This window comes from Anomalospiza imberbis, chromosome 6, assembly GCF_031753505.1.
Source record: "Anomalospiza imberbis isolate Cuckoo-Finch-1a 21T00152 chromosome 6, ASM3175350v1, whole genome shotgun sequence".
In the NCBI taxonomy this organism is placed as follows: domain Eukaryota; kingdom Metazoa; phylum Chordata; class Aves; order Passeriformes; family Viduidae; genus Anomalospiza; species Anomalospiza imberbis.
The window spans coordinates 49,139,551-49,167,181 of record NC_089686.1 but is presented as its reverse complement, the minus strand read 5'-3'; the positions used below and the strand labels follow the sequence as shown (position 1 = coordinate 49,167,181).

General features: G+C 39.2%; 2 protein-coding genes across 9 annotated transcripts in view; one reads left to right on the top strand and one right to left on the bottom strand.

The window, feature by feature from the left end:
• USH1C (USH1 protein network component harmonin) overlaps positions 1-25,095 on the bottom strand; it is a 50,791-nt gene extending 25,696 nt beyond the window's left edge. For 2 of the 8 annotated variants that reach the window (XM_068194057.1, XM_068194058.1), the window contains exons 1-14: positions 24,915-25,095; positions 18,497-18,564; positions 16,371-16,514; positions 15,754-15,892; positions 10,158-10,266; positions 10,037-10,061; positions 9,281-9,338; positions 8,421-8,524; positions 7,148-7,232; positions 6,695-6,754; positions 6,382-6,438; positions 4,767-4,909; positions 4,078-4,143; positions 1,409-1,533 (exon numbers count right to left, since the gene is read on the bottom strand). In XM_068194057.1, coding sequence (XP_068050158.1) covers positions 1,409-1,533; positions 4,078-4,143; positions 4,767-4,909; positions 6,382-6,438; positions 6,695-6,754; positions 7,148-7,232; positions 8,421-8,524; positions 9,281-9,338; positions 10,037-10,061; positions 10,158-10,266; positions 15,754-15,892; positions 16,371-16,514; positions 18,497-18,564; positions 24,915-25,079 — 1,348 coding nt within the window. In that variant the 5' untranslated portion in view covers positions 25,080-25,095. Of the gene's footprint in view, positions 1-1,408; positions 1,534-4,077; positions 4,144-4,766; positions 4,910-6,381; positions 6,439-6,694; positions 6,755-7,147; positions 7,233-8,420; positions 8,525-9,280; positions 9,339-10,036; positions 10,062-10,157; positions 10,267-15,753; positions 15,893-16,370; positions 16,515-18,496; positions 18,565-18,859; positions 20,313-21,267; positions 21,327-21,440; positions 21,954-22,414; positions 22,501-24,914 lie in introns of those variants that run through there. The other 6 variants (XM_068194063.1, XM_068194064.1, XM_068194060.1 and 3 more) reach the window with 5 other exon arrangements.
• A 584-nt stretch (positions 25,096-25,679) lies between these two features.
• Positions 25,680-27,631, top strand: part of OTOG (otogelin) — a 90,871-nt gene continuing 88,919 nt past the window's right edge. The window contains exons 1-4 of the mRNA XM_068194056.1: positions 25,680-25,779; positions 25,873-25,933; positions 26,029-26,083; positions 27,290-27,380. Coding sequence (XP_068050157.1) covers positions 25,728-25,779; positions 25,873-25,933; positions 26,029-26,083; positions 27,290-27,380 — 259 coding nt within the window. The 5' untranslated portion in view covers positions 25,680-25,727. The remainder of the gene's footprint in view (positions 25,780-25,872; positions 25,934-26,028; positions 26,084-27,289; positions 27,381-27,631) is intronic.

The following is a 27,631-nucleotide window of genomic DNA, read 5'->3' as shown; positions in this document are numbered from 1 at the left end:
TGAAATGAAAATGAGAGCAGTAATGTGTGACTAGAAGTTTCCATGAAACAAAAAACGTAGTTAGTGATGCGATGTTTTCCTAAAGAGCTGTTAAAAAAAAGGCCTTACTTAAAAAAATCTCAAACCTCCTCCAGTGCTGAAGAGCTATTAGAATCTACACGTAGACAACTGGTCTGCTATGTGGTGAAGGGAAGCCTGAAGACTTTGATGGCTTTTCTTCTAACAGAACCATCAGCAGACTTCCCCAAAGCCACACACACAATAATATAATAAAATAGCATCGGGTTAGGAATCAGCCCAGGTCTCCTATTAACTATGCAACAAGAACTTTCCACATTCTTCTTTGTACAATACAATTTTAGTACACACTCCACATACAATTGGCAGCTTCCAATTTAGCTTCTTAACTGCCAGCTTAGCTGCCAGCAAGCTCCAACTGTCTTAATTCCCTTTGGACAAGTAAGTCAGAAAGCCAGCAGCATCCTGGGCTGCATCAAGAGCAGCATGGGTAGCAGGGCAAGGGAGGGAGTTCTGCTCTTCTACTCTGCTTCCACGGGACCCCTCCTGGAGTGCTGCATCCAGCTCTGGGGCTCCCAATATAAGATGGATGTGGACCTGTTGGAATGGGTCCAGCAGAGGGCCATGAAGATGATCAGAGGTCTGGAGCACCTCTGCTATGAGGAAAGGCTGAGGGAGTTAGGGCTGTTCAGCTTGGAGAAGAGAAGGCTGTTGCGAGATCTTAGGTCAGCCTTTTGGTACCTAAAATGGGCTACTAGAAAACTGAAAAGGAACTTTTTAAAAGGGCATGTAGTGACAGGACAAGGGAGAATGGCTTTAAACTAAAAGAGGATAGATTTAGATTAGATGCTAGGAAGAAATCCTTTACTGTGAGGCATTGTAACAGGCTTCTCAGGGTAGGTGGTGGATGTGCCACCCCTGGCAGTGTTCATGGCCAGTTCTGGATAGGGCTCTGAGCAACCAGGTCTGGTGGAAGGTGTACCCAGCTATGGCAGGGGTTGGAATAAGGTGATCTTTAATATCCCTTCCAAGCCAAAGTGTGAAAAGGCTGACAGATAAACACTCAACAGAAACAACATGCAAAACAATGCACTAAACACCCAAGTTATAGAGGTTTATGCTTCAGACTATTTCTTAGTTAGCCTTATTCTTTTTATTTTTCCTGCTGCTGATTGTTAAAAAACATGACTATTTGAATGGATGTAGATTTTGCAAGACAGGTACCTGTTAAATAAGAGTTATTGAATTGATTTATCGTATGGTTCCAGTCTTCTGAAAATAACCGATTCATAGCTAGCTTAACGTGGAGACAAACTGGTGGTATATTCCATAGTGCTCAGTGATGTGTCTAAGACAAATAGAAGTAGGCAAGCTGACATCAATGACTTACTTTTGTGTTTGGAACGAGGGGCAGAATGCACTTCTGTAGTTACAGTTTTTAGAGACTTGGGTGGTTCTTTAGGACCCCAGTCTTCTTCCCACTCCTTTTTAAATTTCTCTTCCTCTGCTGTTATCCTAGAGGAAACAAATGCAGTTCGACATTCTGAGTACAAAACCAACCACATCAGTATATATTGATTAACATTATAATTTTTCAGTATATTTTTTTTAATATAAAGCACAATAAACTGCTCCTTCCTCATAACCAAATTCTGTTCATCAATCTATTTCATTTACTAAGCTACTAAAATAATTTGTAAAGTACAGTGTAAGAAGCTATCCTTATTTAACATCTAGACTTATAAGGCCTATTATACAACACCTGCACAGATACTACGCCATGAGTGTCAACACTGCAGTACTGTCTGTCACCTTGAAAAAAGTAAAAAATCATCTCTCACTTAGCAATTTTTAGGACTGGAATTGCTTACTAGAAAAACTGAAAGTGAGTGACAGAATATCTACCATACACCTAAATCAGATGTCACAATGGCAAACTATACCTTAAAACATGTGACTCCTCTCTATAACTTTAAATCTATTTTGATGATTCCTTCCTAAACACATAGTTCTAGGTTGCCATAAAAAGTGACTCTTCCCAAAAAGAAATAAATACTGTTGAAACAGAAACCATATTAAATTCCAAATTCTGGGGGGGAAAAAAAGGGAAAAAAATAAAAAAGAGAGGAGAGGGAAATTGACAGGTACAGATAGAGGATGGGGGTGCTGCAGAGTGTGTCACAATTCAGGAAAAGAGCATGAAAAACATGCTCTTTCATGCATGAAAAAGTAACTTACCTAGTATGGCACCATGATCAGAGGAAAAAAGATGTTTCAAACAAAAATTCAGCAAGTACCAAGTATGTCACAGCAGAAGTGCTGAATAACCTGACAACAGGTAGCTTCATATGTTGCCTTAAGATCCAAGATCCAATAGATCCAAGATCAATTCTTGACTATTGCTTGCCTTGAACTGGTAATGTGGCGTCAAAATTTACCAGGTCTTAGATATATATGATGCTATTTATATTTGGATTATCTTTTGCATCTCTAAATTAGCTAAAGTAAATTGAAAAAATATCCACATGGTGTCAAAACACTCTTAAATCTGTAGCTGAGCTCACTATTTAAATTTAGAGGCATTGTCAGAGAACAATGGACAGAATGTTTTTTCATTTAATTTTACTTTTAAAAAGTTGGTGTTTCAATGTATCTTGCAGTACATAGAGTCAGGGACATTTGCCAATTAGGCACATTGGAAATTATCTCAGATGTAAGATACCAAAAAAGGGCACAGTGACTTTATACAAGGAACTCCTGCAGAAAGGATTATTAAAAGAATGAAAGGCATGATACTCACAAACAATTAATACAGAAAAATATTGTATTTTAGCCAGCCATAACTGCCCATTTAATCTCAACTTTGGATTTCATCTAGGTTCCTCTACTACTATTCTCCCTCTTCTTCACCCAGGAGACTGACATCAACTTAACAGTTTGGATTGTGATATGGAAAAGTTTAAAAATGCCTGAGCAACTCTTAAAAATTCTACAAAGAAGTATAAAGCTCTGCTAGACCCTACACTGAGCAGTCCTCAGGGCAGTAAAGCCCTCCCTGAGCGAGTAAAGATGCTCAGTGCAGAACAACACCGCAGACATCCAACATCAGTTATATCAGACAGGCAATCTAGATTTGGAGAACAGAGTCATCCTTCACCTGTGATGGCCTGCTTTTATAGCAGCTTTTGGCCATTGCAGGAATTTCTATAACAGGCCACAAATGAAGAACAGGATGTTATCAACTCCCTGGGATCAGAAAAGGGAAATGCATAAGAATTCATCCATGTGCTGCTGTATAGCCCACAGCAGGACTGCCAGAAGATTTTTCTCTTGTGACAGCTGGGGAATATATTTCTTACAAATTCAGAAAACCCTGATCTTTTTCTATCAGATTCATGAAAAGGGACTTAAATTAATGAAAACCCCTTAATATGTAAAAGAGGCAAAGCCAAAGACTTGAGGGTCAATCTTAGCTCTAAAAGGCCAAAACAAAACAGATATTATTCTGCAATTTGCATTTTCATGCAATTTCCCAGCATCATTTAGAAGGAAAGTTAATTACTATGATAACAACTGGTTAATTTCAAACTTCCAAATGTAAAAGAATGCTTAAGTTAAAGATATAGTACTGATCTGTTTCTTAGCAGAACTGCTTTTTTTCTCTTAGAATTAAATGTAGTGTTTCAGTGACAACAAAGTAAACAAGTTCTGAGACACAGAATTTCCTTAATCTTAAGTTTCTCTATATATTAATAATATTTTTAAAATACGCGCATAACTTCAACTTCCCACTGAATTTATTATTATTATTATTATTATTATTATTATTATTATTATTATTATTATATAATCCTCACGTTTACAGGTGCTGATTTTCAGATCAGTTTCCCATTCTTCAACTGTGGTGTACTTACTGATATCTACTGGATCCCACATTTAGCTAAATGGAAATACTACACATTTTATTTGAAAGCAACATTCAGAATGTTCTCAGCCAGATTTAATACACAAGGAACCCTTTTCCAGATGGCATATTGCCTGTGAAAGATTTTTACTCACTGCTCTATTTCTCTGCGATATCTCTCTTCTTCCTCTGCAGCCTTCTGGGAAATCTCCAGCTTTCTTCTATAATAACAGGAATCAGGACAACATGATAAAAATAGTGTTTTCTGAGTAAGAACCTGAACAAAGTGTGTCAGCATATAGTTAGTAAAAGATAAAGACAATAAATATATTTGTACAGGGGGAAAACGCTCTGTTTAAAGGTCATCTTTAAGATAACAAATGTTCAGTATCGTTTCCTAGGAACCCTGAGGACATTCCTGACCATCTGGATAATAAGGGCATATCATCTACTTAATTCTTTAAGTCACTACCTCCTTCTGAGGCAAGACTATAGCATGTTTTTGTATATTATTTCTAACTGTCTTGCTAAAAATAAAGCATGACTGAACAGCATCAGGAAAATAATGAATATCACACTGAATCATTGGGGTACAACAGTCAAGGAGTAGAGCGACCCTTCTACTTAAGATGGCTTTGAATGATATCAGCTTTGAAAGCCCAGAATATCAAGAGCACCACGGGACAACCATTTTATGAACAGAGACTCTTCAAAAGCAAAACAAAGTTAATCTAATCTTTCGCTTCTGTGAGAAGCATCACAGAAATAATAATGTGCTCCTGCCTTCCATGCCCTCTCCAAGTCCAAGCTATGTTTTTCAGACTGCCCTATAGAGAGTTCTCACAATCTCTCTTTCTCTTGCTGCTCTTTGATGATTTTGTTGGTCTCCAGTGCGAGCCGCTTCTGATGCATTAGCTCCTGGCGTTCCTGCTCACGGAGACGTGCTTCTCTTTGCCTTTCTTCTTCAGTCATGAACAGCTCCTTGCCCTGCAATCAAAACCACCACCCCAATCAGTTGTGAAAATATCCCATGGATACAGTTCTTCTAGGAAATAATTCAAATCCAGTTACATAGTAGCACATCTGCCATTTCCTCACATTGCTCTTCCTGAGGAAAACACCCTGAAAGAGCCTCAAAGACCTGACCACTTACTCCAAGGAGCTATTCTAGTTTCAGCCTCTAAGTTACTATGTACCAAAAACCTCAGAGGAAGTTTGCAACTACTGAAGTCAGCAACAATACTGCAGGGGTCACGCCAAATACATGCTCAGTGTGTCACCCAGAAAAAAATTCACATTATACTGCCTTGAAATCTCACTGAGCAATGAAATGCCAGAGAACAGAACACTGAATGATTCCCAATATGAAGACAACTACACTTACTGTGTTTTAGTTACTGTCTCCTTATGCTATCTGTTCTCCAGACAAAGATGTCTATTGAGAAGATGATGCATGGTAAAGGAGTGAGGAACAGAAGAGTTCCATGGCAACAGTTTGCCATTTTAAGGATACCGCACCAGTGATGCATGCTGAGGTAGATCTCATATTTTTAAAGTTGTTAACATAACTGGGAGTTGAAACTAAGTCCTTAGGATGTTGAATTCCTGGAGATTAATCAACTAGCCCAGAGTATTTGTTTAAATAATGTCTACAGTGCCTTTGGACAACTTCATCTTTTGTTACCGTAAGAGTAGATCAAATAAACTATTAATACCTTAATGTAGCTACACAGTATACATGAGCCCTTAGGAAGTAGCCAAAGTGACTTATTAAATCTTTTCTTTCCCTATTCAATTCAGTTGCAGGGCAATTAGAAAACACTGTCTTTGATTAGTCTATGGAACTTGATTATCCTCTTGTATTCAACCACACACTTTCTATAAGAAGGATTAAAGCAGTAAAAACCTTAAAACATTTATTGAAAGTCACACTGAAGTCAGAGGGAAGATTTAATTAATTTCAGCTAGCTTTAGATTAGACTCCAAAGGCTTACAGTTCTGTTGCACAGAACTGTGGAAATGAAAAATTGTGCAATTTTCAGTGTGTCAATACGCTAATGAGATCAGATAAACAGTTACAAAAGGAATTAATTTGGAATAAGACTAAGGCATCAGCTATTCAAGATTAAAAATTATTTGTCTCCAATCCAATTCACCTTTCATGTTTCAACAGAAGCGGATATCTATTAGAACAGAAGCTCTCAAACATGAGAGACCACTACAATAAAGTTAATTTCCATTCCTTGTCAAGGGAATGGTTCTGCATTGGCCCACAATCATGTTTCAATTGAGAATACTTGGTGTGGTATGAAAGAATCACATTGCCACTCAAAACTGTCCTGGTTTGACACAGTTGAACAACACAGTTGTTGTTTTTATGTATTTATTTTTACCAGTGATTTACTTACATTGCAATTTTCTGCTTACAAATGTTCTGCTTTTACAAATATACTACTTACAGCGCCTGCTACCACAGAGATAGTCAAAGTACGGCTGCTCTTGAGCACTCTGACAGCCTGCAAATTAAAACAAAACAAAAATCAGTGTGAAGGAAGGGATAATAGGCCAGTATAATGCTAGTTGCCAAGGCTGGAATTACCAGAACTAAACAGAGTGGTAGGTATGCAAATATACAAAATCCCATGTTCAATACTCAACCCCTTAAGTCAGCAGCCCAGTATCAAAACATACATTTTGTGGACAGGAAAAAAGGACAGATGTTTAATAAGCTGACAACTACTAATCCAGGGAATTAAGAAGACTTGATTTTACCTCTTTATGATCCACGTTAGAAAAGTCCACTCCATTCACCTCAACAATCTGATCACCAACCTAAAGAAATTAATGCAAATTTTACTACAGATGCTAAGTTAGTACATATATTAAATGAAAACAGAAAGAGATGTGCTGTCTAACAACCTTCACATAACAATCATGGGTACTGGCAGAGTGCAAGGGGAACAGACTGGAAACTGGTCAGTCTTACACGTACTCCTACACTGGGATCTGCTGTTGCCACTGCTTGGGATCAAATCCTGAGCTTAAAAGAATATTGTTCTGACCCAGGTCACACATGTTCTTAAAATTTTAGAAAACTAGCTTTGTTTGAAATGTAATCACCAGGTATTTCTTTCCCATGGGGAAAAAATCCCCATGAGTCCTTTGAGTTATCAATACAAAACAAGAATTCCTAGTGGCACCTACCTTGGAAGGTGGCAAACTTACCTCTAAGCCCACCTCTGCTGAAAGAGAACCTGGCTTAACATTGCTGATAAAAATACCCGGTTTTTGTGTTGGACCACTGGAAATACTGGAAATGTAAAAAACCCCAAACATTAATTGGATGATATTTATGGAATAATTTTAATGAGGAATACAGTGTAATACAGTAAGTAGTTTTAGTTGTTTCCTTATAAATTTTTTTGCTTAAAGAATATTTATGGTATTAGCCAATTCTGAAACAAACACCAAAACTTACCAGTACACACACAATGTTTTATCATCCCACTTTTCTATTCTTTACACCACAAAACTGGTTTAAAAGAAAAACTTAAAAAAAAAATATTCAAGCTTCTGTATTTTGCCTTACATGCTGAAAATTATATGTATGCTGACCTACACTGTCTAAAGGATTGGGACACTAATGATATTTGAAAGTGAGCAAGGAACACAATGAAGAATTACTAATTATTCACTGAACTGCAAGATGCTGTATGCATAAAACATTGTTATTTTGTTAGGATTACTTATCAGGAGCAAGAAGGATGTTTCATCCAGAGGCTAACATCTAGCTCAGGAACTTTAAGCTGCCATCTAAGCTGGGCCTAGATACAGAAACAACTTTTGTAGATTATATATTCAACAAGTGATGCTGAGCCATCCCTTCAGGTTTGTAAATATTTTTTTAAAAACCTTTACCTGCTCCAGAAAAAAGGCCTGATAATTACAACTATATATTTCTAAATATATAAGAAATCCTACAATATCCCTTCTACTCCAAAACCATCATAAGTATTGGAAGGACAGGAGTCCAAGAATCCCAGAATCATATTTCTAAAAAGATTTTAAAATTCAACATTTATTTTAGGAGCTGGATGTAGCATTGTGATGGTGTTTTAGTTCTGAAAAGGGTCAGAAAAGGTAGAGAGCAAACCTGACAGTGGATAGTGCTGGAATTTGCTAGATCACCGAGCACCACTTTTAAGTATTTAAAAATGCAAAAGCATTTAAAAGATCCAATTCCATGAAAAGTTGTATTAAGACACTTTCAGTCTGCTCTTATTTTTAAATTTTAAATAATGACAGTATTTTTAACACAGGGAGTTACACTTTGCCTAAAAATATGTAATATGTGCCACATATTACATTTGTTAGTTTGCCTTCCTGATACAGCATGGATCTTTATTTTCCTGACATCATATCCAAGAAGGATGGAAATAACTGCCTTGAGTGTCTCATTTAAAAAACAGTGACATTAAATAAAAAAATGTGTACCCACCTGCATCCCATGCCTTTTGTACCAATCAAGCTAATGAAGACTTTCTTCTCTTTATTGTCTCTCCCTCCAGAAGAAGCAAGTCCAGCCACACTGCCCTTTCCTTCCTGTAGAGGGATTAAACAATGCTGCAGATGTTAATTCTGTCTTGAATTCATATCAAGACTACTATAAAATTTCATGTAGCCAGGATGAATCCCAGCCAGCATTAAGATAAGATTCAAGGTCCTAACCTGCTGGAAATGAATGTCAAGTAGAGTCATTTCAGTGGAGCTGCATGGCTGAGGTGAAAGACTGAACTTATCTGTTTGGAGAAGATTACTTAAATAGTCAAATTTTGTCTTCAGAAAAGAGTGGAGGAAAATTAGAGGAAAGTGATATGGAAAAATAATCATTTAGATTTTCCCTGACAAAAGGGCTGAAGAAATACATGATAAGGCTCCCTATTTAATTAAGTCTTTCTTCCTGAAAGCAAAAGAACAGTAATTGTGGTGTTTCTTTTCACATCTGCAACCCTTAGAACTCACTTGCATTCAAAGTTGTAATTCCTCCACTAATATGCCTAAAATAGGCCAAATAATCTGATAAAGATTTATGCAGAACTGTAGCCTGGGAACGTAATAAGCGTAAGCAAAATGAAGTAGTTAATGGAGAAGCAATTTCATTTGTGTCCTGTCCTTTCCCTACCTGATAGCTCTAGAATAATTTTATAACACAAAAGATATTCCTCACAGAATTCTTTCAACAAGATATTGCATTATAGTAATGCATATAATAGCTTCTCTGATAAGGTCAGAGGAGAAAGTGTTTCAGAACCATTACAGATTCCCCAGAAGACATTTAACAAAATATTGATCTCTTACCCCAGACTCTGACACAAACTGATCCACATATTGCCATTTAAGGGGTTCATCTGGTGAACTGAAAGAAAAAATAATTTTAAATAATGGGACAAAATAAATGTCAATGTATTCCAGAACCTATTTTGGAATGGAGCTTTCTGTTTTGCATCCACAACTTTCTTTGGATACCATTCACATTTTGTTTATTTTCCAGCAATTTAAATAGAACATTAAACAAGCATACAATTATTTGGGTGAGCAAAGATTGAATATAAAATTGATAAAGCCCTCTCAGGTGAAACAATTTTAGGAAACTCAGAGAAGACTGTAAAATGAACCATAACCACTCAAACATCTTATACAAATGTCTATGCAGAGTGACCCCTCCTGTCATTAACATTTCTCAAACACTCCACCTAAAGATTCTGCTTTTCAGCAAAAATTGGAAGGCCAAAACAATTTTAAATTTATCTAAACTCTGAAGCCATCATCAAATGCTACATACACAAAGAAGCAGTGGAGCTCTCTGCTAAACTAGGTGCATTGATAATTAAATTTCCAGGAGATATCTGTGACAAATGAGGAAATAGATATTTGTTCGTTCAAATAGGCAACTGGTATAAAATCAGATTCATCAAGCAAGACATCTGCCTGTTCATTAAAAAGGATGTGACATTTTAATCAGCATCCACACATTTTCATAATTAAATACAGATTCTTTGGACAGAAGAAGCTGTGTGAAAATGAATAATCTGTTTTCAAATAAAAAGCCATTACCTTTTGACAGGTATCATGCCAATATCTGAAAAAGAAAAATACTTTGTTAGGTTTCTGCAGACCACAAGCAATCCATTCACAGCAATCTTTGGTGATACAGGTGATTTTTTGCATTACTTACGTCTAACTTTTATGGACACGATTTTCTTTGTACGAATGAGGTTTATGACTTCTTCGTGCGTGCATGACGAAATGGAATATCCATTTATGCGCACTATCTCATCCCCAACCTCAAAAACGGAAGGGAGAAGAAAAGGTAAGTGTGAGTTAATAATTCAAAATGTTTTAAAGATTGAATTCCCATAATTTTGGAGTTATTTTCTTCTTTTATACTTCAGAAGTTAAAGTCTGCTTTTACCACATGTTTTCTGAGATACCTTCCTTATTATATTTGATCAATAGGAAATTAAACTTAGTCTTATTATCTTGCCTGATTCTGGATTGAGAAAATGCATTATTTTAAGGGATTTTCCCTCTTTATCTTTGTTTGGAGACCCTGCTAACACTTATTGGCAATCCAAGGGCAGCACCCCAAGGACATTCCCTGGCAGTGTTCAATTTAATAGCGTAGAACAGACAGGTGCTTTCAGCCACTTCTATAAAATTTCAAATCTTATTTATCAAAGTACAATCAAAAAGTTTCTCTTCCTCTAATATAAATCCAAATTTGATGTGCTATGATGACGAGTAAGAATTTTCCAAGTTTTTATGAACTCTGCCCAATGATCCTCTTACCCAGCTAGGCTGAGAAGTAATCGGTGATGAAGACATTGCCTACTTAATTTGTTATTGCCTACTTATTATTTGCTCAAGATTACAATGAAAAATGCCAGGGTCTGGCAGAAACACCATAAGCAAAGACTTTTACTTGACATGAAGCACATTATGTGGCTGTATGAAAATTAATGCATGATTTCTTCCATTATCAATGCAGATCAATCCACTGCACAGTAGAATATACAAATGATTACCATGAAATTACATTAACAAGCCATCAACAGTATCATCTTATACCTCTGATCTCCACATGGACAAAGGCAAATACTTTTGGTCCTTTCTAGTACCATTTCCTCTGATCTATTGTGAATATTTGTTATGTAAAATGTATTTGATGAGACTTTTCTCATTAACATCAACAGCACGGGATTTTGTTCTCAGTCAATGAAACTTTGGGTGCCTCCTCACAAATGTGACTGGCAGCATTATCCCTAGTTAATGATTGCCTAAAATGTTCCATTTAAAGACTCGAGAGTCAAGCTTCTATATTTCACTTTAGGCTTAAGTTTTCTATGTTGGTTTCTGCATTTGGCTGATATGAAGTTTCAGCAAAGCTAATGAAACTATATTTTTCTTCAACAAAATTTGGTTGGAATGCATTATCAAGCTTGTTTAAAAAAACTATAATTACTTTATGAGAGGCTCTGTGCTTTCATTTTATATGAGAGGACTGAGAGGAATTGGAAGTAGAAATTCCTCAATATAGCCTGTGTTCTAGAGACTTTAACACACACAGAGACATGACATAGGATGACAGGACATTAGGCACGCTATCACCTTCTGCCTTTTTTCATATTGTAATAATACCTTGAATCTTCCTACTGTGATCTGGTGAATTGGAAAAAAAATAGCACAAACAAAAACCAAAAAAAGCCCATAAATATATCTTCTTTATTTCTTTCACAAGCTTTTATAATGCTTCTGGGAAGTGTCTCATGCTCCGCAACATCACAAAAAACACTAACGTGTCCACTATACCAGCATTGCTCACGGTCACACTTTCCACTGAAGCTGAGGATTTTTATCTGACACAACACAGCATGAGAAGGCGACAAAAGCAAAGAAAACTGTCCTGCAGAACGGAACCCACTCACAGAGCCAAAACAGGACTATGGTCCCCAGCTCCTGACCAGTGGGACATCCACTCCCTCTGCTGGGCATCCAAAAAATCTCATCCAGGGCAATGGCCTGCACTCCTAAGAGCTTGACAGTCAGATCTTTAAAATAATCTTTAGTAACAGCAGAAACAGGTCAGTAATGAAGGCTTTTGAACATACAACCTGTGGTAAAAACACAGAAGCAGATAAGAAGAGCAGATGAGGTCTGCAGTTTATAGCTCCACCCCTGACAGCTCTTGCTGTCACTCACTTAACCAACTTGTTCCAAATATTTAAAACCACGTCCATCCACCCTGTCAATTTTCTGTTGATTTTACATACGTGGTGAAGAGGTAGGGTGGTCTTTTTGTTTGGTTTTCTTTTAGTTCAAGATCCCCCCTTACTCACACCTTCCACATCGTGCAGACTGTAACAGTGCATGGAGCTTGGGTTTGCACAAACCTGACTCTTTAAAAGGGTAACCTATCATGCTGTTATTGACTGCAATGCCTTAACACACAGAAGCCCCCCAGTTTTAGGGCTGCAAATGGCAGTGTCATCCTGGGGCTTCTGTACCAGCAGAACTCATATTGTTCTGAGGATGTCAGCATTCACTGAGTCAAATCTGTTCTCATCTCCCCAGGAGGCACTTGCACAATTATAAATGCACACAAAAGCATATTTTATTTTCCCCTCAAGTACAGGAAGGAGCTTTTCCCATACAGATATTTTTAACACTCTCCTTTACTAGGCTGTCGTCTTATTTCTGAAACTCAACACTCTTTACTCAACCTAATGACATCTGTATTGCTAACAGACAATGACTGCTTTACAAATAGGCTGCTTTACAAATAACCCAATCTAGGCTGAACTACAGGAGATGTATAAGCATACAGCAAACGGCTTCTCTTTAGGATATTTGAACAGTTTTTCCTCAACAATGGTATCTAATATTGGGGCAATTAATAGCTGTTTTCATGTATTTTGTTACTTTTGTACAGGTATCACTGTATACCAAACTAATGAATTACAGCTCTAGAGATAAAAGTCTGCGGGACTGAGCAGTGTAGAACAGTAACAATTATTTTGGTATTATATCACAGTTTCCCCTTTCCCTATCCAACAGAGAGATGACAGACCTTTTAGAAAAAAGATGCTAACCTAACTTTTCTCAAGTAAAATGCCTATTATTTCTAACTTTTAACATGAGAAATATAATATTTAGTGCTTCTAGGAAATTGAAGGGCTTTATATAATAACATCAACTGTTTCAAATTTCCCATTTTGTATACTGCTTCCACTTTCATCATTCACACCAATCCCTTTGTATTCAGCAGAATCCTCACACACGAGTATCAAAAAGCAGTGAGGGGTGGGAGGGGGAGAGAAGAAGTCCATTTCTTAATGGAAGGACAAAACACTTGTGCCTTTTAGAGAAACTGTAGTCAAAAAAGGGTCAAACCTACAAGTGTCACAGAGAACCTTCATTATTATTTGGTCATTTTAATGTAACTTGGAAAGTACCTCAAGGAGAAAACATGCAATTTGAACTGGAAATTTTAAAAGCAGCTTGACATAAAACTGATGGTGTAATAGAAAATCATTATACCTTTCTCAGACTGCATTTTTGGGATTGAAAATGTGTAGAGATTTTGTTAAATAAATCAGGTGGGTGAAATTTCAGAAGCAGTTGGCTTTACTGTGAGACAGCAATTTAGAACAATGGGCTGCCTGTCAGGTCTTGTTATTCAGTGAGGTTCAGAAAGTGCCTAGTGCCACCTATTATTCAGACACTTTAGGCTGAGCTTTAACACCACATATCAAAACCCAGAAGCCAGGCAGTTACAGGAGCTGCAAAGCACCATCTGCCCATATGAATTCATATAATCAAACCCTAACAAATTCACAGGCAGTCTCAAGAATTTTTCCCCCTTATTGTCCCTACTTTGTCTGCTAAATCCTAACAATGTTCTGAGTTGCAATAGAGTTTGTACACTCCAGCCCAAAGATCCTTTACAATCCCCCTCACTGACACCAACATGTCCTACGATGACCACAGTCACAGAAAGCCCTGGGGCCCTTCTGTGTACAGAGAAAGCAGGAAAACTGACATCCTAATAAGAGCACAACAGCTGAACATCACTCCTTATCCAGTGATGGTGTCAAAACATTAGTCTGAAACAAGCAGAGAAGCAGAGCTGCAACACAGCATTAAACACCAATATATTAGAATGGCAATTTAAGGCAGTGGTTATTAAGTCCTTTATTGATCAGCATCATTAGTGCCTTTCAATATTTTCCAGAAGATATTTACAAAAGCCATATAAGTGACTGGTCTTGATCTTTTTCTCAAGTTTCTAGCAGTTGAGGAAGTAAGCAGAGGGAATCTCTCCTACTGAGCTCACCACAGCCCAGGAACTCCCTTGTCTACACTTCCCATTCTTGCTGTGTAATGCAGAAGATGAGGTACAAGAACTTTTGTAGTGCAAACTGAGAGGGTGCATCAGTGACCTTTTCTGCAGTTGCCCATTGGCAAATCCCATGCTTAAATTAGGCTGACAACACATAGAGCATAAGGTTTGTGCTGAGCTGCAACACCCTCTCAGTTCTAACTACGCACAGAACTTGTGGTTTTGTTCCAAGGAGTTTCTAAAGCATCCCCCTGAATGCACCTTTCATGTATGCCAGTCATGCACCTAGGCAGAGCAGGCTGACAGAAGATGGAACTAATTCAAACGTGATTCTGGATGGGATATATAGGTATGAGTGCACAAACAGAAGAGAAACAGTTGAAATTTTAGAAAGCTTTCAGCATGAGTGACACAAACATGGAAACCTAACTTAAACTGCCTTGTTGACAGATATTTATTTTTATTTTTTCATCTAAGAGATTTGTGAGGTAATACTGAAGCATATCTACAAAAACATCCTAGCTTAATTAAACACTGTAATGAATTGTGCTAGTCTAATATATTTGGGACTAGTGTTAAACATAATCCTTAGCCATCAATACCTACAGCAAATATTCAGACTTGACAAATTAAAAGTAGCCAGGCATATTAGCCTTTCCAGTCAGAAATTCAGAGCTTTGGTACCCCTTATCAGATTCAAAGTCTGACAGAAAGATACAGACATATGGCACAGCAATTTCTCACTTCTTGCTTCACTAAGCAATGCCACATTAAAAAAAAAAACAAACACCCAAAATTTCATTAATGCAAATTGCATAAGTATTGCAGTGTTTCTACACGTAATTATTTTTGCCAACCTTACTGGCAAGTTCATGTATCCAAAATTCAATCACAGAAAGTGCAATCCTATGCAGTACAGAGGACACTTGGAATAGTAAAAAAAATATTCTTTCTTTTATTGCATAAACTGAAGACCCCACAATTTATACATAAAGTTCAAGTAAACATTTCATTACACAAATGATATCTATGCAAGATGGAATTAACACTTCTAGTATTTATATGTTCTGTTCTACGTTTAATCAGAACTTAGCAACCTAAAACACTATTCCACAGTCTAGAAATCTTTCTTTCCATCTGCTTACATATAACTGTTGCTACTCAAGAAGTATAAGCATTCCAGAAAAACCTTTAACCTTCAAAAATTAGCATATCCCAAACAAGGGAAAAAAAAAGTTTACATATCATTAAAAACAGCAAAAATGAACATTTTAAATGACTTGATTCACCACTGGTATAATGGTATTTACCATGGCACTGCTTTACAAATCTTAGGAATTCTATTAGAAGAGACAAAGAGTGTCTTAGCAAAATCAATTTCTAAATGTTAAAGAACAACCTTTAGCATCTAACATGAGTAGAAATTTCTTACCTGAAGTCCAGCATTGTCTGCCTGTCCTCCTTTAACTAACTGGGAGATGAAGAGGCCACAGCTGAATTCCACTCCACCTCTTACACTTAATCCAAGCCCTTCAGGATTCAATCGGTCCAATCTCACCTCTTTTAGCTTTCTACAAAATGGAAAACACTTGAGTGTTCAGCTGCATAACACCTTGTCTCAATAATGTTTCATATGAAAGTTTAACATTATTTTAGTCATAAAAAAGCAAGTTTACTGAAGTTTGAATGGATGTGTATTATCAAAAACCATCAAGTTTATTAATATGAAAAGATATTTTCAATCACTGAAACTGTTTTTAGAGGATTAGAGCTATGAGATTTTTTTATTATTAAATTCAAGAAAAATGAGAAAATACTGGTTTTGACTTCTTTACCCTGCTTTTACTAGATTAAACCACTTGGCAAACAATTTAAGTACAGTACAGGTAGCTGTACTTCTAGCAAATATAGCAAAAGTAAAACAACTATGCCCAACTCTAAACAGATAAACAATATTTTACTCTGAATTTACCTCAAAACTCAGTATTTCATGCTTTTATTTAAGTTAACTGCATTGCATTGTTGTGTTGTTGTTCTGCATTTTCTTACCGCGATCGTTTGGGTGTAAGCTGATCATATTCCACCTGGTGTTTTAATGGGATGAGTGGGCGGATAGCATCAAACAGAGGCAACCTGCTTGGTTCATTAATCACGAGTTTTAGGTCCCCCACAAGCACTGGGAGATTCATAGACCTGCAAGAACACAGTGGCAAAACAAACACAGGTAAACAACGCACCAACAAAAAGCTTCATTTTTATAAGTTGTTGTGCACATGGCTTCAATATTTGCATGTCCTTTCAAGCTATCAAAAAAGATACTTATGCAGATACTGGTTTGATGAAAGCAAAATAGCCCCTGAGAAAGCAAACCTTCTGTAAATAAAGAATACTTGCTTCAAAACATGTGAAGTCTTCTATACATTCACATGATCTCTTAAGGTCATGCACATCATGTTTATAGATGACATCTCCAATTTCATTCTCAGAGTACCCACAAGATTTATGGAACTGTTTGAAAATACCTTTCCAGATTAGACATACCTGCCTAATGGATTTTTGTTCCCTTATTAGTTAGGGATCCTTGTAAGTAAATATAGGCTAAAAGCTCCTTCTTTTCCTGAACTTAAGAGGACTGACAAATTGTTTCAATTCAAGAAAAAAAAATCATAATATTCAGCAGCTAGAGCAAAGAGTTTAAGTTCCAATTTTTGTTCAAAATCAAATTTGAATGGTGATTAACTAATCCACAAAACCTACAGAAGTTAAACTCTTGTGAACATCTCTTCCATGAGAGCTAACAAAGTGGTCTCCTTGAAATTGTCAGCACTTGAGATGGTTATAGTCTACAAAATATACTTTGTTGTACAGTTGCAAGAGTGGAGGAATAGCTAAGGTTCAGTGGAGCTATTCCTATAAAATATTCAGTTAAAATTTTTCTGTAATATTTGCTGTTCCCTTTCTTTAAATTTACATTTCCTGGGACACAATATTTCTGAGGCATGGGTATTGAAAATACAGATCAGGAACACCTATATGGGATTAGAGATCAAATACTTCTAGATGTACTATTCACAGTGAAGCAGAAATTAAGTGCTAACTCCAACAGCAATTGCACATATTTTTGCCCTGGGATATGTCATAATGTATTCCCAGGAAGTGATTTATCATCATTATATGTTCACAGAGATATTGAAAATTTTGCCCAAGACATTGCAATTGTGGAAATTGAAGAAAAGTTGCCATATGCATTGTTAATTTTGTAACGAAGATTCTTCTTTGCAAGAAGATTTTAAATAATTCAGATCTGCTGAACCAGCTGGCTTTCCAAACAACAGTCTTTATGAATGGAAAAGCAATTAGACGGATCTGAGTGAAACTGAATCAGATGTGCAGCTGAATACCCCCATAACTACAAATATCAGATGGAAACATATACATTTCACTCAGCTGAGAAGCTTTTAACTACAATAGGAATGGAAACAATGTCTATGAGAGCCACTTGTCTATGATTAGTGGAAAATATATTTTCCTCTTCTCTGAAAAACAATGGATCATAGGCTGATGTCATTTGCAATGAAACAAGTCTGAGGCAACTGTGGTTTAAATCAGTTCAGCAAAAGGATTGGTAAATAGGCCTATCACCTTTCCAATTTTTTACCATTGTGTTATAGTAATTCGGAGTCATTAAACATGCCAAAGAGATTCCAAGACTGAATTTTTCCAGCTTTGTGAAGGACAGTTGCAAAATTGTTACCGGAAAAGTTAGCAAAAAATCTTTGAAAAGTGATGTCAGCGAAAACTTTGTATCAAACAAATAAGCACTATTTGGAAATATTAATGAATTTTATTAATGCTCTCTTCCTGTTTTCTAAGAACAGCTTTATCATGCAGGAGCCTCCCCCCACACACTTCCAGATATGAATCCACCAAAGTCTTATAAAAAACTGCCAAGTCATAAAACCGAAGTAACTTTATAAGTGATTACAGACATGCTCATTCTTTGCCTGCAGATTATGCTGTGAAACCACAAGATTTCACCAAACAGGATAAAACCCTCTTATTTCAATTACTTTTCTAGTAGCATATAGAAAGACTTTAAAACAGTGAATATTAATTCTTCAAATTTAAAAATATTAGTAAAATTCTACACCAACATATATGAAGCTAGATCTTACTGGTGGTACATCCGCAGCACGTCATAAAGGTAATCCTTCTCTGCTTCATTGTCAATTAATAGATTGACCTGAAAACCCAAAGACAATATTGTTAATCTCTGACTTAATAGCCACAAATGCTGAACATGAGAGACTTTCACAGATTCTTAAGCCATAGAGCAAGAGTTTCATCAAGGAAAAATAATTTTTAAAAGATAAACATGTTTTTGCAACAGAGCATTACCTCACAGTGTCACACTTACAACGAGACTTTCTAAAATTAGTATGACAACAATTAGACAAGGTGGTGAATTCTGATATATTCTGTGTGCTAGATTTCCCCTCAGCAGTAGTATTATTACAGTAATATCATATTTGTCTTACCTGATAATCACTGTACTGTTGAATAAATGTCTTCAGAAACCTTTTTGGCCACTCGTTAATGTAGCACATGCTGTCACAGATAAAACCACCACGCTGAGATACAATCTCTGTCCTGTCGTCCAAACCACCGATTTCAGGAGCTCACTTATAGCATTATGCAAACTGCTACATCTCTGTTCCTCTTTGCTCCAGCTCTTAACTGATAGAACTTGCTAGTTATTCTTTCCTCCCCACTAATAGTACCTTTACTTAAACCAGTGTCATATTACTATGCCTGCTCTTGGATAATTACAGTAAATTAAAGTAAAGAAAACCAAACCCAAATTCTTACATGAGGAGTTCAATTTATATTCAGTGATAGTGAGATCCTCACTAATCTTACTTGTAGCAAGAGGTCACATCACATCAGTTTTACATCTGGACAAGCCTGATGTTTAGGAAAACAATTTACATCTGACCTAAGGGTAATATTACTGTGACGTGAAGACTGAGAAGCAATTTGCATACTTAAAGAAAGGCCCTTTCTTTCCAGGTTTGCAATGGTTTGTATTATGTTCTAAACTAAATACACGCTTCATATTCCTTTTGTCCCACTTGGCTCTCTAAAGCCAGCAAGACTTCACATACCAGTGGTTTTCTATTTCTTGTACCTTCTGACTCTCTAAAGCCAGCAAGACTTTGCATTCAGGTGGTTTTCTGTTACTTGACTCCTCTGGAAAAAGACACTTTCAAAACACCTAAAGGCCAGAAAGCTACATGCAGGTCAAGATTGCTTTACAGTTATACCAGTGAATACCACTTATTCACAGTGAATTTCAAAACACATAGGATAAAGTCTGCCTTAAAAGGAAATAAAATGTTTGCAATCAAAACTTCAGCAATACTGTGCACAGACTCGAGGCAAGGCTAGTTGTAAAGGTAAAACTCAAGGTCAAACTAATTCCAGCATCCATTTTTCACTTCCGTGACAGATAAAATACAGAGCTCAATCCCCAGTGCTTTGCTAAGGTACTGTATGAGCAGTGTCCCACAAAGAACATTAAATATTTAAGTGTATCAACCCTACACAGCAAAGGGCAAAACCATCATCAACTCTTTTTCCTGACAGAGAAAGCAAAGATTAACAGCATTCCGTTTTTCTCCTAATATGCCTGCTGCTGGATAAATCCTCATTTCCTCTCAGAAAATGGAGGGCCACATCTAAATTCTGCTATTTCTTCTGACAAAATATTCAGTCTTTCCATTTGACTCCTGCACTACTCATCCTAACCAGCAACTTCCTTCTCGTCTGATAAAACCCAAGACCTAGGTGATTTCTAATATATTCAGAATGCTACAGCTGAGTTAATAATCCTGGGCCACCCCTACTAATGGGCCATTCTCCTCCTGCTGCTTTCTCTTCCATAAATTATAACTGTATTATAGCCACCTGCATCTCATGCTATTTTCCTAATACATTAACTCCTTGGAGTAAAGTCTTACTGTATACATATGCTTTACTAGGACTTAACAGCTTCTAAAAGCTGACTCTAATTTCATAAATCCTAAAATATCATCCCCCCAGTATCTTAAAAAAAATAAATTAGTGGTGATTTAGTATAACTTGGATCACAGAAGTATTTTAGTATCTATTACTCAAGAAAATTACTGCAGAGTCATGGGACAGATGATTTCACACGTTTTAAACCAAGGATATTTAAGAAAAACCATCTGGACACAGCCCTGGACAATTGGCTCTTGGTAGCCCTGAGCATGGGGTAGAGAACCTCCAGGTGTCCCTTCCACCCTCAACCCTTCTCTGATTATTTGAAGAGTCTTCACTGTAATTTATCATTGATAATGCTAGACTACAAAGAGTTGCTTATGCTCTATTTCTCCCTACACACATTGTGCTGTTTTTCATAGAAATTAATCAAAAGTCATCACACAATCTGCACCTACATACATACAAAAAGAAATGAAGTCTGTCAAGTACTCTACCTAAGTTTATTCAGTGGAATAGAAGCTGTGGGGAGGAAAAAGCACTTTTTTGGTGTGGAAAAAGTTCAGATGACAGTAATGCACTAAGTTAGCACTATTCCAATCTGCCAGATTTCAAAGAAGAGTATGACGTCCTGTTTAAGCTACACAGATTTTGGAAAAATATTGAAGGAAAGGGAAAAACTGGTTTGGATATATAACATATTTTACATTGCTGCTTGGTTGATAGGAAAACTGATTAAAATTGCTATGAAAAAAGAAACTAAGAAAAAAAGAAAAAAAAAAAGGAAACAGCCATTAACTGAGGAAACTTAGAGTTTGTAGTGAGCATCTTTACTGGTAAATCATAGAAAAAGAAAGCATCCAAGACTGTGGATACTGCAGAGGTCACTAGAAGAAGGATGATACAAAATAAAAAAAGAAAACACCCGTTTCAATGTCTTCAAACTCAGATAAAGCTGTCACTGATACCTGCATCCCAGCTGTTTGCAGCAACACTGACAATACATCTTACGTTATCAGGGGTGGGGCTTGAATGATTTATGAATTATAGCAGCAATGAAAGGGAGAAGGTTTAAAGTTCAAGACAGTAACCACCCACCTAGAAACCAGAGTCTTTACAGAAATGTTGCACAACCCACTGCTGAGTTATACAGTAATAGGGAGCAAGGCAGAAACAATGTGCTAGATGGCTACAGTCATTATTATGGAATATCCAGGTCCTTGATGTTTTTAAACTCCAATTTGACATACAGAAGTTTTTTTTGCAGTCCCTCTAATTCATCCTAACAATCCTTTGGTCAACGTGTTTATCACCAGGAGGCAGATACTTCTATAAAACATTACATTACTTTGTGGAAATTGAGTGTCCTAGCCGATTAAAAAAAACCAAAACAAAACAAACCCAGAAAAAGCCAAATCAACCACAACTTCCTTCACAAAATAAAACAACCCCACCCCCCAAACACTACAGAAAACCTTAATCTGAGAGAGTCCTAAACGGCTTGGCAAAAACATCTTTTACACATAAACTATTTCCCTCCTCCTTTCCTTAATTAGAGCTTTTTGAGCGCTCTTAGCTCGTACAATTTTGCGCTCTGCCGAGCATTTATTTAACCGGATAAATGACAAGACGACAAAATGCCAAGCAGCCCGAGCCGCTCCATGTGTCAAGCGCGTTGCACATGAGCGCCCAGGCGCGCCGGGAAACGTTAAGGTGGACCCAGCGCCGGGTGCGCGCCGGGCTGAGCGGGCACTGCCAGCGCCCGGACTTCAGCGCCTGCTCCGAGCAGCACCGGCTCCAACGGGGCATTAAACAAAAACTAAACTGGTCCAAGCCCTGAAAACACTCGGGAACGTTCCTCTTCTCTCCCTCTCCTTCTAAGGGCTTTAACACCCATCCCGTCCCAGGAGGCTGCCACCCGCGCCGGTGGCAGGGCAGTGCAAAGTCCCCGAGCTTCTCCCTTCCTGCCCCGCGGCTCACCGGGGCAGAGCCGTGCCCGGCCAGGGGGGCTGTGCCGCCCTCAGCCTGCGCTCCAGCCGGGGAGGCGACCCCGGCCGTCGCCGCCGCCTCACCTTGTGCCGGAACTCGCGGGCGACGCGGCGCTCCATGGTGCGGCCGCGGGCGCTGCGCGGCTGCGGGCGCTGCGCGGGGCGGCTGCGCGGGCGAGGCCGCGCCCCGGGGCGGTGAGAGGCGCGCTCGCTGCCGCCTCCGGCATCGCAGGGGACGAGCAGCCGGGCACCGCTGCCCGCCCTGCGCTTGCGGCCGAAAGGGCCGAGAAAGTAAAAGTAGAAGGAAAATAAACATCCATCCGTACACGGCCCCAGCCCCGCGGTGCGCTACCCGCGCTTTTCCCTGGGCTGATCTGTACAACTGGCTCTCCTCAGACGGCACTCAGCTCCCATACCGCTTTCTCTCCTGCATTCGTAGGTATGCATACATGTCAGTAACACTGATAGTTAAGGAGAGCGTGAAGATGTGAACTTTAAAGCATACTAGCACCCGGGTTAAAAACAAAACAACCAAACAAAAAACAATCTAAGCCCAAACAAACAAAAAATTTGCTTCAATCAATTGCTGTACGGCAAATAATCTCAACTTCTTTGGTTTTAGGTAAGCAGAGTGAAGCTAATGCATCATTGTCTAAATCAGACTTCCCCCCCAGTCTTTCCCACAATGTTGTTGCTTACAAATAGAGCCTCTGACGTGGCTGCTGTGAGTAACTGCAGAAGAATCAAGCTCAGATCACCTGAAAAGGAACCTATTTCGGACTAATCTCTTTCATACTATTTTGTTTTGAGCTTCTCCCACTTTGGGTTCTTCTCCCACTTTCCCTATTGTGGTTCAAGATCATAGACTTCCTCTATCAGGAGGGTAGTGAGTGGAGGGCACCTGCTCCTCCAAGTCCCTCGGTCTCCACGCAGAATCACCTTTAACCATATAACTCCACAGAGAGCAGGGTTTGCTTAAGGACAGGTAACTCACCTCTCCTCCTTCCAACCGAGTGGAAACTTGTATGAATGCATATGAAAGCGTGATTAAAAAGAAAAAAAAAAAACAACAACATACTGCCATACAATCCCCTGTGTTCTATTTCATCATTTCTGTGTGATAACTTTTGTAAGCTATACCAGCTCATTAGAAAACTGCTCTTAGCCCTTTCAGATGGTTTCGTTGTGTTGGAACATTTAAGCTATATGTATACTGCCCATTTCTCATATCAGGGGTCAGGAATATGAGAGGAGTGCATATTAAGCCTGTATACAAATAAATACAGTCATTTTCAGAAAACAGTTTTCTCTTAAAATTGCAACTATTAATACATAAATCTCTTTTACCTAAGTTCCATATATATGGAATATATACAATAGCAAAAAGCTAGTCTCTCCACACAGATATAGAATTAAACACAGAGATACAGAATTTCTGCCATGCACATGCAAAACAAAACTATCTTGTATTTGAAAAGAGAAAGAAGGAGACACAAAAAAATATTAAAGCACGCATTAGAACCCATGCATATTGCCTTTAAATTTACATATAATCTAGAACAATCATTGGTTATCTATCAATCATTTCTAGAAGGATTTACAGGAATAGATCTTCTCCAATCTCAAAGTTATGTATATTTGAAAGAAAATAACTGGTTTTGATAATACAGCTAAACTTCCCAGGAGTCAGAAACTCCTCCACATAGTAAACAACTGTGGAATTAACTTCACTTGGTGATATGAAAACTGCTCCGAATCATCATGTAAAGGACACAGTGCAGGAAGGATGACAGAGTTGGTGGGCTGTTAGTCTGCTCTTGCATGAATTCCTGTGCTCTACTGTGAGTGAATACAAAGCAAACAAATCCACAAAGCTAACTCATGCTCCAAAACTGGACGTTGTATAATCAGGAAACTTATGAGATGGTTCTGAGGTTTTCATTGCTTCAAATGCACCATATATTAAAAGATGGTACAATTATGACTGTTTAGTATTTTTAGATAATGAAATCTTTCCTAGGAAGAAATCAAATTACATCTAAATTGGTTCTGAATTAGCTCCAATTCTTGTTTGCTACTTGTGGCAAAAAGGGAAAATGAACAAAGTGAGGAGCTCATTTGGTAGGCAAATACATTAAAGTGTGTGTTGTGTAACCTGATCCCTGTTGCTTTTATCTACTTTCTCTACTTCCATTAATGTAACTTGGATCAGTGAAAGTGCACCAAATGCTGCACTCAGAGCACATATAGTCTGAGGCTAGCACATACTTCTAAAAATTTGTTTGGGGTTATTTGGAAAAGGCTGTGTCAAAGTTAACGGATATATTTTATTCCTCTTTTTTTTTTTTTTTTTTTTTTTTTTTCCTCTCAAGCACATTGTCCCTCCAACACTTACAGGAGGGAACGGAATTCTCAGTGAAAACATCACTAGTTTTCCATCATTTCATTAGAAATGAAACACAAGAAATACAATCCACAGGGACAAATTACAAAGGCAGAAAAGAGATCTTTTTAATGACTTACTGTTAACAGACTTCGCAAAGCAGTCAGAAAAGGCCCCTTTTTATCTGAGACAGTTTCTCACCTGGTATGGGCAGCTTCTAAAGCTTCTGTCATAAGATATGCAAACCTGAAGAATGATGGGGAGAGAGACAGCAGCAGATGGGAAAGGGAAAATAACAGGAAAGGTAACAGTGAGAGGAGGAGAGAAAAGGGAGGAAACATAATGGAAGGAAGCAAGTTTAATCATAAAGGGTGAAAAAAGGAAAGAAAAAAAAAAAAGAAAAGAAAAGGAATAAACATAGAAAAGGCTCCACAAAGAGCTCCGGAGTGTGAATTTATATTAAAAAAAAAAATGTTATCAGAAGCCGTGGAAATCATCCATACACGTTAGCTGCATGCTGCATTCAGTGTATGTCTCACTTAAGCCTGTCATTATTCAAGTCCTGACACCTCTTTCATTGGGGTCACTGCTCCGTGCTGAGTGCGGACAAGATTTGCCCCTCCCGGCAGGAGCTGAGCGTTCGGTCCGTGCTCATCCGCAGGAGCAGCCCCGGAGTGGGCGCTTAGAGCGGCGGTCCCGGCTGCTGCTGCCGAGACACCGGCACACGAAGCTCCCAATCCCCGAGGGCGGACAAATGGAAGTGGATGTGTGGAGGCGGCGAAGGCAGCGCCCAAGGAGGGTGAGGGAGGGAGAGGCGATGGCGGGGAGCGGCCGGCGGGGCCGCAGCCCGCTGCCGGGCGAGGGGCGGTGTCCGGGGTGGGTGTCCGGGGCAGGGCCGGCCGGGGGTGGGGGGCGGGTGGCGGATAAACCCCCCGGCCGCCCCGCCCGGGAGGGCGGGATGAGCTCGGGACGCGGGTAGCGGCCGGAGCTCCGCGGGAAGCCGCTGCTGCTCGCATGGAGACCCGGCTCCTCCTCGGGGCGCTGCTGTGCGCCTGGCTGTCTTCAGGTGAGTGTCCCGCCGGCCGGGGAGCGCACGGCATGGCACGGGCGGGCGGACAGGGCATCCGGGCCGTCACTAACCTGCCGCCCTTGCTTCCAGCCCTGTCTCCGTGGCGTGTCTGGGCGCAGCTCCCGGCCGACCGGGACCTGCCGCTCCCCAGGTAAGAGCCGGCCGGGACACAGCGGGGTCTTTTCGGGCTGGCTGGGTGCCTGTGCTGCCCGGACCGAGCCAACCCTGCTCTTTTCTGCCCCTCAGCCGAGGCAGCAGCGCGGGAGCCCGGAGCGGGGCCGGCCTCGCCGCGGCGGTGCAGGTGAGGATTCGGGCCGGGCTGAGGAGCGGCGGGCGGGCACAGCGGGGCCGGGCACCACGGCACCTCTCTGGGGCCACCGGGCCACTGGCATGTGCGGCTCCCCGCCGGGCAGGCCCCGGAAAGAGAGCGTCCACCGCGTCCCATTCAGGGCTCATGGGGCTTACGGGTTCAGGTGGTGCCAAGGCTCGCCAGCGCCGCTGCCCTGGGAGATCACTCTGAGGGGGACTGGCGGTGCGGGACAGAGGGTTGTGTGTTTTGGTTGTCATCAGGATAATGGGCTTCTCGTGTCTTGCCTCAGTAATATACCTGTGCATTGCTGTGATACTATCTGTATTTTGCATGGCTGTTCTACCCTTGGTAGTTCTTCAGGACTTGCCCTCGAATGTGTATTTTATCCCAGCCAGAGAACTGTCAATCCTGAATGCAAGTTTAGTGTTAAAACAGCAAGAAAATGTTGTGTGATTGTATCTAGAGCTTTAACTTGTTCAAGGAGTTTTGTGTTGTACAAAGCATCCTTGCTTGAGGAAAAACTGAGGTCTGGTCTGGCTCATCAGCAGCAGTTGCTTTGTGGGAGCTTTTTGCTTCTCGGTGCAGGTAAACGAGCTGGCAGTATCGGGTCACTACAGCTCAGCACTCAGGTTTTTGGATGTGCTTTGTCTTGGCAACTCGACTGTGTCACTCATGGCACGTTGCTGAAATGTAATTAGGGTGTGTGGTTCCCTCTCCCTTGTTCCGGGGTGGGAAAAGGAAGGATTGCTTTGTAGTCCTTGTTTGTGGCTCCTCAGAGGGTTCACCTTTCTCTCTGCTTTCTCCCTGCTCTTTCTCGGAAAAGCTTAGCAAAGAAAAAATGTCACATAACTGCAAACAAGTAACCAAATAAACCACCAATAGTAGTGGATGCTCCTGGATTTAGGTTCTTCCACCAAGAATTCAAGATATAGTAATAAACTTTTTGTTTATTTCTGGTCTAGTCTGCTGAGCAGGAATCTTCAGTAAGAAGTATGTTTAGGAGGAAGGAAGAGGAAAAGATTGGAGTAGAGTCTTGAGTAGAGTATACTTTTTACTTTATAATGGAGTTTTTTGAGAACTTTATAGTAAGACAATAGAAAGCAATCGTCTTACTAAAAATGGTAAATTTACTGATAGGCTAAAGAGACTTTTAGGTGTCTTGTTTATAGCTTCTGATTTCTTTGTTCTTTCTGAAAGGAGTCTGGAATGGCAGTTTATAACACTTCACCTACAACAATGTCCTTGTCTCGAAACAGGAGAATTCACAGTATGAAATGTGGATCACCCAGTAAGTTATTTATGTTTCTACATAAAGTGACTTATCTTGTCCCTTATTTTCTGCATTGTTTAATCATTCTTAGGAAGGAAAAAAATTATAAAATTTCTAATACAGGCTTTAAGGATAATGAGACTCTACCTTGCTTGGTCTCAAAGGTACCCTGGAGTATAGCAATTTGTCATGGAGCTTTACCTGGCTTTAAGTTTACACCTGGTTCTGATTCGATAATTTGAAAGACTGTTCTTAACTGCAGGTTTTTT